This window comes from Parasteatoda tepidariorum, chromosome 4, assembly GCF_043381705.1.
Source record: "Parasteatoda tepidariorum isolate YZ-2023 chromosome 4, CAS_Ptep_4.0, whole genome shotgun sequence".
Taxonomy (NCBI): Eukaryota; Metazoa; Arthropoda; class Arachnida; order Araneae; family Theridiidae; genus Parasteatoda; species Parasteatoda tepidariorum.
In genome coordinates this window covers 3617209-3626329 of record NC_092207.1, presented here as the reverse complement: position 1 = coordinate 3626329, position 9121 = coordinate 3617209, and the positions used below count along the sequence as shown (strand labels likewise).

At 28.9% G+C, this 9121-nt stretch overlaps 1 protein-coding gene across 2 annotated transcripts in view; it reads left to right on the top strand.

The window, feature by feature from the left end:
• Positions 1-8859, top strand: part of LOC107456817 (ATP-dependent RNA helicase me31b) — a 31362-nt gene extending 22503 nt beyond the window's left edge. For both annotated transcript variants that reach the window (XM_043054554.2, XM_043054555.2), the window contains exons 10-12: positions 3318-3529; positions 4875-4967; positions 6808-8859. In XM_043054554.2, coding sequence (XP_042910488.1) covers positions 3318-3529; positions 4875-4949 — 287 coding nt within the window. In that variant the 3' untranslated portion in view covers positions 4950-4967; positions 6808-8859. The remainder of the gene's footprint in view (positions 1-3317; positions 3530-4874; positions 4968-6807) is intronic.
• Positions 8860-9121: the final 262 nt, after the last annotated feature.

Here is a 9121-nt window from a genome sequence, read left to right as displayed (position 1 = left end):
ATTTTTACAGAAACTTTTACAACACTCAATTGCAAATTTATGAATTTTTCCACAAAATTTATAATTTTAATCTCTGATATGAAGTCCTTCTTTTAAGCATTTTATCACATATTGCACAGTTCAATTGAATACAGTAAACTAATTTAACATATTCATTACTGATTTACCTCTTATGAAGACAAATAATCAAATTTGGTCTATTTTATTACGACCACAAGTCATTTTTAAATGATAAAATAAAATATTACAGAGTTAGCAAGCAAAAATTAAAATATAACTTTGCTATTATAGGTTTGATACTTAATTGCTAATAAAGAAATAAAAATTAAATCAAAAATAATTAAATAAAAAAAAGCAATTGACGATAATTTTAATTCTGAGATCCAAAACATTTAAATGTACGATGACTTTCGTGGGGTAACAGTTTTGTTACTATTTGATTAAAAAATTAACTTTTGCATTGTTTTTAAAATATTCTGTGCAGTTTTGCTAAGAATAGATTATACATCTTATTATCAAATACCCATTGCGAAATATTCATTTTAATTATTGAATTTTTATTTCCTATTTCAGTATAAGTTATAAGTGAGTGAGCACTTTTGGGAGCCACTGTAATTATTAAAAATTATTGATATATAATCACCTGAAACGGTTTTCTTTTCCTTAATGAAAATATATTAAACAATACTTATCCAAGGTTTTATTGGTTATTCTGATTTTGTAGGTACACTTTGAGCAAATACTACTTAAAGTAACACATTAAATTCAATAAAAACAATTAAAATTATTCAATAAAAACAATATATTCTGCAAGCTAAACATATTATTTTCTCCACGTCTTAATTTTTTAAAAATTAATGTTGTACCAGAACATTAAAAAATAATAAAAAAATATCTTGTAAAGAAATTAATTTTTTTTTCAAGATATGTTTTAAAAAAAATGACATTTTGAATTAGATATTTTATAATACAGACACTTTTCTTGTACATATCCTACACTTTATAAGAAAAAAGGAAAAAAACACAAACCTAGAAATTTTAAGATTTTTACCTGGAAAAATCAGGGAAATTTGAAATCTGTTTTGAGTGGCCACCCTGAAAAATCAAAATAATCACGAACCCTGTGATTCGAAAATTCTGGTGTTTGAACACTTTAGAAAATTCCCTAAAATTGTGTAAACTTCCTAAACAAATCCCTAATGAATAGCATTTTTGCTGATGATTGCTTGCTTGAATATTTAAATATGTATTACTAATACATACTGAAGCGAGCCTCATTTACATTTCATTACATGAAGCGAGCCTCATTTTGTTCTAAAATGCTGAGTTTTTTTCTCATTCTGAACTACCTTAAATTAAATCTTTTAACTATCTTTGATGAATTAAATACCTTCATTACCTACATTGCCAATTTTACTTCTAAAAAATAACGAGTAAAAAGTACAAGTACTAAACAAAAAAAGTAACGATTTAAAAGTACATTTCTAGGAAATCGAAAATTCAAAGTAACCTAAAATGTTATTGAATAATATTCTTATGTTCTTAATGTTTTTGCAAAATTGTTATTTATTTAATTATTTTTAATTTTGAAAGTTATGGACACTAATATTCTTCTGAATTTAAAAATAAATTATAATTATACTTTTAAAATCAAATATAATTTTAATATCAAACTTTTTATGGATTTGCAGGAAAAAGAAATTTTATTTATTGATTTTAATATTTAGTTTTATTATTTTTATTTATTTAAATTACCATTGATTTAAAATTGTTTTACTCTAGAAATGAGTTATAAAAGCACAAACACAAACAAAGCTAACACAGGGTTTCAGATAGCTTTGTGATCTTTGAGCTTTCAATATTAAATTATTTTTTCATTGGATTGTTATTTGATATTATAAATTAATAAAATTAGTTATCTGTATAATGTTTGTATTTTTAAACCTTAAATTTATTTTTTACGTGTTTACAATTATTATCCTTAGCAAAATTTGTTGCTCTGTACATAACATGCTATGCAAATTGTTTTCTTTCAGGGTGGCCACCCACCTGGAAAACCTTGAAAACCTGGAATTATCAGGGAATTTTTTTATACTGGAAAAAACCTGGAAATATCAGGGAAATTTGGATAAAAACCTGGAAAAATCAGGGAATTTTAACGAAATACTGGAAATTTCTCTTTGATGATTTTTTTTAATTTCGCTAATTTAAATTATTTGCTAATTTTCTTAATTTAATTTAAATTATTTCATCCATTATACCCACTTTTTTTTAACGGAAATGTATCGCCAAACAGTTGAAATATCATCAACTTAGCGATACTTTGCTTGCATCAAAATTTGCTCCATTATAGTTCTGTTAAACTAGAATGCCATATAAAATTCTTCCACGGTTGCTAAACAAATGTGCAAACTTTTGACCGCTATGGGAATTTAGGAAAATTTAGGTAAGATTCTGGTGGAAAAAGGGAATTAGGATATTAGCTTCTGTTTTTAAATTCTGTCCTTGGGCTAAATCCATTTATGGCTCAAGTTTGTTCCGATGCTTTGGTGGTTATTTTTTTTCTCTATTTTGACAAAATATTTTAGTATTTTTTACTTTATAAAATTCTCCAAAAATTAGTTGGTTATAATTTTATGATAATAGATTTTATATCGCACTCTTTTTCTGAAAGCTTTTCTACTCCTATTCAAAGAAATCTGTGAATTATTTTTTCTGAGCAAACCAACCAATCACACATTTTTTTACAATCACTAACAGCAATGTTTGTCGACAAATTGTTACAATTGTTGCATTAATGCTAATTTTTTCTATTTCATTTTAACCTCTTATAACATATTTTAATTTTAAACAAAAAAGGCTCCTTTGTTGGTCAATATATGATTTTTGATTCAAAATTTTGTGCCAAAACATTAAAAAATAAATAAAAAATCTTGAAAATTGTCAAAATAAATTATTTTTTTCAAGATGATATGTTAAAAAAATAACATTTTGAATAAAATATTTTATAATATAGACACTTTTCTTGTACACATCCTATACTTTATAAGAAAAAAGAAACAAAAACCTGGAAATTTTAAGATTTTTATCTGGAAAACCTGGAAAAATCAGGGAAATTTGAAATCTGATTTGAGTGGCCACCCTGTCTTTGTGTGTGTATATATGTATATATATAATTTAACAATTTCTGAAAACATACTCATATATATGTATCTTCTTCAGGTGGTTTTTTCTCCCTTTTTTGCATATAAAATTAAATTATAGTAATGTATTTTAAAAAGGGTTAGTGTCTAAAAAGTGTATTTATTCTCTTTCAGATCTCTTTACGAGAGGTATAGATATTCAGGCAGTGAATGTTGTGATTAACTTTGATTTTCCGAAAATGGCTGAAACCTATTTGCACCGTATTGGCCGATCTGGAAGATTTGGCCACTTGGGCATTGCCATAAATTTAATAACTTATGATGATAGATTCAATCTTCATCGTATTGAACAAGAATTAGGAACTGAAATCAAACCTATCCCTAAGGTAGGATTTTACTGTTTTTTTGTTTTTTAATCTCAACATTTTTATTTCATGCAATATTTATTACAATGCATGAATCACGAAATGTTAATTTAAACAATAATTCTATCATTTTTTCTCAACCAGTTTTTCAGCAATTATTTCTACTGATTTCGCATATTTTTAATTTCTTGATAATTTTAATAAGATATTTGTTTATGACGATCTATGAATGGACTGTAATTTCAACGATTGGTTTTAATAAAGGACGTTCACCATAGAACAAACTATATATTTTTAATTGATATCCAAATTTTTATTATAGGATGCTCACTATAGCGTATCCTTAACGAACGACGAATAAAGTAATTATAAACACAACATTATAAGAAGAGTTCGCCAAATTGGCAAGCTATACTATTCTTTACATGGCCACTCAACACATTTCGATGCATGACATCTAACAATATTTATTATAACATATGCACTCGAAGTATATTTAAGTTTCATCTTTTGCCATGCATCTGATTCGCATGATTTTGTCTTAGATACACAAAATTTTCTCGTCAATCTTTTTTTTTCTTTCCAGTTATTGCCGTGGATTTCAAGTTTTTCAAAATCCTTCTATTTTTTAGTTCCATGAAGGAGATGCGAAATTTAATTCTTTCACGTTCTATGTGTTGGTGCAAGAGAAATTTTTTCTCCTTAAATCTTATAAGTTACTTCAGTGCTTAAAAAAAATAAGCATTAATAAACTACTCACTGAGAAAAAAATATCAGAATTTTTTTCAGCAATCTATTATCTGATTTAAGCAGTTATGAGTAAGTTCTTCAAGTTAGATTTTGAGAAGTTATTTGATACCTTTTTTTTATTGCTAATGCTAAATATATAAAATTTTGAAAAACTGAGTAAACTATTTACTTTCGGAAAAAAAGTATTTCAATTTGTATATCGTACAAAAATGCCAAATATATAAAATGATCCATTTTAGATTTTTGTGTCGCTTACGTCTAATTTTCTATTGCTGGACAGAACAGTTTATCACTTTAACAATTGTTTGTGCTCTAGTGCCTAGACTACTATATATTTTCCAGATTTTTTTTTTTTTACTGATAAGAATTTTAGTTTCCAAATAAGTTATTCATAACTGCCACCCTTTATGAATTTTTGTAAGTAATATTTCAAGTGTTATCAAAGTTTGACTGTATTAAATTTAATTTAAAATGGCTTCAGATAATGAATAAATTGAACCTAGCCAATCATGCTTCTACTCTTGGCAAGGATAATTTTATCCTTGGAAAGAGTAGCCAGACTGAATGCATGCAGCAATTCATTTTCTGTTTTATTAAAATTTTCAAATTATTTCAGGTTATCGACAAAAGTCTTTACGTTCCCGAATTTCAGTTTGAAGAAACGGAAACAGAAAGAATAGCCCGCCAATAAATGCTCATAATATCATAGGTTTGTAAAATGTTTTTTTTTCTTTTTTAATTGATTGTGCTTTTTTATATTGTTTATGTAGTCTCATGGACACAGTCGTTAAAGCTCTTGATTATGAATATCCATTGCACAGCCTCTCCTTTAAGTTCCTGAAATGAAATCCTTTTTTAAAATTAATTTGGGCAAATTTAATCGTGCAAATTGGTCATATTTCCGAAGAACGAGTAGTCTGTTAAAAACATTCCAGATTTTTTGAAGAAAACGAATCGTCGATAAACGTGATGAAATTTTCTTCTCTTAAAGTAGATTGGACATGATAATTTTAAAATGAATAATGCAATGACTACTGTTCTGAGCAATTTGTATACTAATGTCTAAATAAACAGTACAGAGTCATTCAAAATGAATAGTGATTACTTATAGCTATAATTATTTAATGAAAAGTAATTTATCGATAAGATAAACATAGAATGTGGGTGTAACGTCAAACCTTTGCGTGAGTTCATTAGTGAAAATTGCCAGTCTCATTCAGACATCATTCTGTTATCACAGTGCAGCGAGGATTTTCGTCAGCGTTACGATCAAGAACTTCCAAGTGGGAACAACATACGCAGGTGCAGACACCCTGCGATTTCTATCTATGGGGTTGTGTAAAAAAGTATGTCCGTCCCAAGTCGGAAACAATTGACGAACTCCTTCGCATCTGTGACTGCCCAAATACTTCAGAGTAAAATTAACTACTGCCTAGGTGTTGTCCGTATGACTGAAGGAAGTCGCATACAAAACGTTTAAAGTTTTATTCACAACTTTATTGTTATGCAGTAAACTTTAGTTGGAAGTTGAAATTATTTTTAAAAAATTTATCTTGATCTACTGTGTTTCACATATATTTAAATGGTTATAAAAATATTTTTTTAAAAATATCACATGTTGACTGATGAAAGCATTTGCTTTCTCTCATTGATCCTGATGAGATGTTTTTGAAAGGTGCTGTTAAAGTTATAAAAAAGGGGGCCTGCACAAATTTCCATGTAATCAATGATAACAAACTTGACCTCAATGAGTCTGCAATAAATAATTACCATAACCATATTGATGCTGGAAACAGCATGACTCGGCTACATGTAAGGAAAGCACACTAATGATAAATCACTCACCCTGCCTTCAAACTAAAAATTAATTGGAAAATCTACATAATGTAACAAAAGCATGTTTGACGCATAATTGTTAACTTAAAAACGGATCAGCGTATTGTGGACAGTAAAAAAAAAAGTGAAAACTTGCTAAGTAAGGCGTGGTGGCTCAGGGGATTGAGTAATCGCCTTCCAGTGAGGTGAACTGGGTTCGAGTCTAATGCTAGTCCATACGATTTCCGCACCCAGATTGCACAAACGATGGTGCTAACGTAAATTATCCTCTGTGGTAAACTCATCACGGGTTAGCCCCCCCCCCTCGCTGTCAGGCTAACCTGGATGGTTTTCCTCTCTGTGTACTCGATCCAGAAGTTCCCTTGTCTTCTAGATCGGGTTCAAAATGACGAGGCTATGAAGGTGAACGAACATGAGTAGTCGTAAACCCATAATCTGAAATTGAATCTACTGTTTTTCAATGTTTCTAAAGTGTACCTAACTTCGAAAATACTTGTGTTTAAATGAAGTTTAATTTGTATTTTTATTGTTCTAAGGAATAGTTAATCTCAGTATAATCTAGATATTTAAAATAAATAATGAATATAAATTTTTTTTCCTGGCCTTCTTTTCCTACCATACAGAGTTTGTCAATTTTTTATTATCTTTAAAATTTTAATATCTTGAAGTAAATTTGCTTTTGTATGTATTTATTTTCTTTTTTTTCTTTTCAGATTTTTTAAAATTTCAACAGCTGTGTGGTCTCTTGAGATTTTAGTTCTCCTGTACAGATTTGTTGAGGCATAGTCTGCCAGTATTTATTTTTTACTTATTTATTTTTCCAATTACCTACAAGTTAAACAACAACACAAGAAATATCCAGTTTGGGGATCTGTGCCTTCCTTCATCCATTTCATAAAGCACACAATAGAAGATATTTTTACTGTTTGGGTGCATTCTTTGCCAGAAAGTACATCTTCTATAAGAAGGCTCCAGAGACAAATTTGCGTGCGAGCTTTTCTTCGGAAATTTAAAATAATAATAATTAAAAAAAAAAAAAAACTTTTTAAAGAGAAAAAATAATTACTAATCAAAGGCTTGGCACCTGTCAATCTTTAATTTCAAAGAGATTGTTTTCTTTTTTTCACAGCTGTGTAAATATCTTGTACAGATGGGATTTTTACGTGTTAATGGGTGTCATTCTTGTACATATACACCCCCTACCCCCGAGAATTGAGGAATGCCATCATTTCACCAAGTTATGTTCTGAAGAACAGTTTTTCTTCAAAGAGAGATGGATCATCTGGATGGCCCTTTACTAGTCTTGTCACCAAGTTTCTTTTTCTTTGCATGCCTGCCATATTTTCTTTACATTGTGGTATGGTTTTGCAGCATTAAAAATAAGAGGACACACAAACATTTCTGTCGTATGAGGAAACTACGCTATAATTTGGCAGTACCGCCTTGCAATCCTGTCTTTCCAATCATAGTCATGACACTTAAAATATTTTCTAGATTTTAATGATTTTTTTATTTAGTTAACAGTGCAACCAAGCGTTTGAGTTACTACTAGTATATTTTGATTGAATGCAAGTCTTTGAAAATGATTATCTCTCTAATAATTTGCAGTATTATTGAATGAACTGTATAATTCTCTAAGAAATATCTGTAGTGTAAAAATACGCTGAATATTTCTCAGTAGCAGTGTAGTTTTATCTTCAAGATATTGTACTGCAATCTTTTATGCTACGTGTCTTGTTAAAAAAAAAAAACTTTTTAGTGTTGAAAGTCATAATGCTGGCAGGTACGTACAGCTTCGAATTTACGAGCACTCTCCAGATGGTCCTCGCTCTCACCGTAGGTTTTCTACACCTATTTTTGTAAGCTGAAATTTCTGTTGAATAAGTATTTTTCTACACATTTCCCTCATAAAAATGTTTTTGCAAATGTTCACTTTTTTTTTAAAAACAAAAAGGAAGAAAAGATTGCATTCAGAGGTTTTAGGTGAACATTTTCCTTTCTCACTTTTTTTTTCTTTGTTTTGTCTAGAAAAATACTTATTCAATGACATGTAAATAGTTATATATTTCAAATTGTGCCGAGTTTAAAAGTGGAAAAAGATAAGTTTTGTGGGGCCAATTCACAACATGGGAACTCTGAAAGAAAATTTGAGACCTTTGTGCCCTGTTCTTAAAACTGTTTATTGCAAGATTCTGCTTGGCATTGTGAAAAAGTTTTTCCCTTACGAAAGGTGAATTCCGACCATGTTATGTATTTTTGTTTCTCTACTTTATTTCTCTCTATAAAACCTCTGATACTTATAAAAAGAAATTGCAAATACACTTTTATGTTCTGTTTCTTTTTTTCCCCTCTTCATCTCCTCCCCCTCTTTTTTTTTTTTTTTTTTTTTTNTTTTTTAATTTCAATCGGGAACTGGAACTGTATTTGCAATTTCTGCTGCAGTGAAACCCGATCCATGCAAGTTTTTATTGATCTTTTTTGGTTTTAAATTCAATAAAAAATAATAATAATAATTTTTGAATAAGCTTTGCATGGATCGGTTGAGTACAAATATATGTAGAAGCCGCAGTGGATCCCTTGCTTGGCTTGCTCATAGTTTCACTGAGTTTGGAATGTATGTTGTTGAACTGCACTGAAAGATCTGCTTTGATGTTTTGGGATCACTAAATTACCGAAAAATAGATTACCTTTAATTTTTAGTTGATGATTGATTACTTAAAAAATATGAAATGACATTTCTTAAAATAAAACACATTCTGATTGGCTGTCTTGTTTATTATTTTTTTATTAATATCTGTATTAAGTTGAATGATTTAACTTGTAAATTATATTTCCAGAGGTGAAGTAAGACTGTGTGATGTTAAGATTTTGGCATAGTGATGTTTCGGTAGATTAATGTTTTATATTTAGTACCGCATAAATTCACAATTAGTAAGTTGCATTTTATTTTGTTATAATTCTCAATATTTAAAGACGTGGATATCTGCAAAATAGCGGCATAACTGAGAAATTCATGTCTGCAAAACA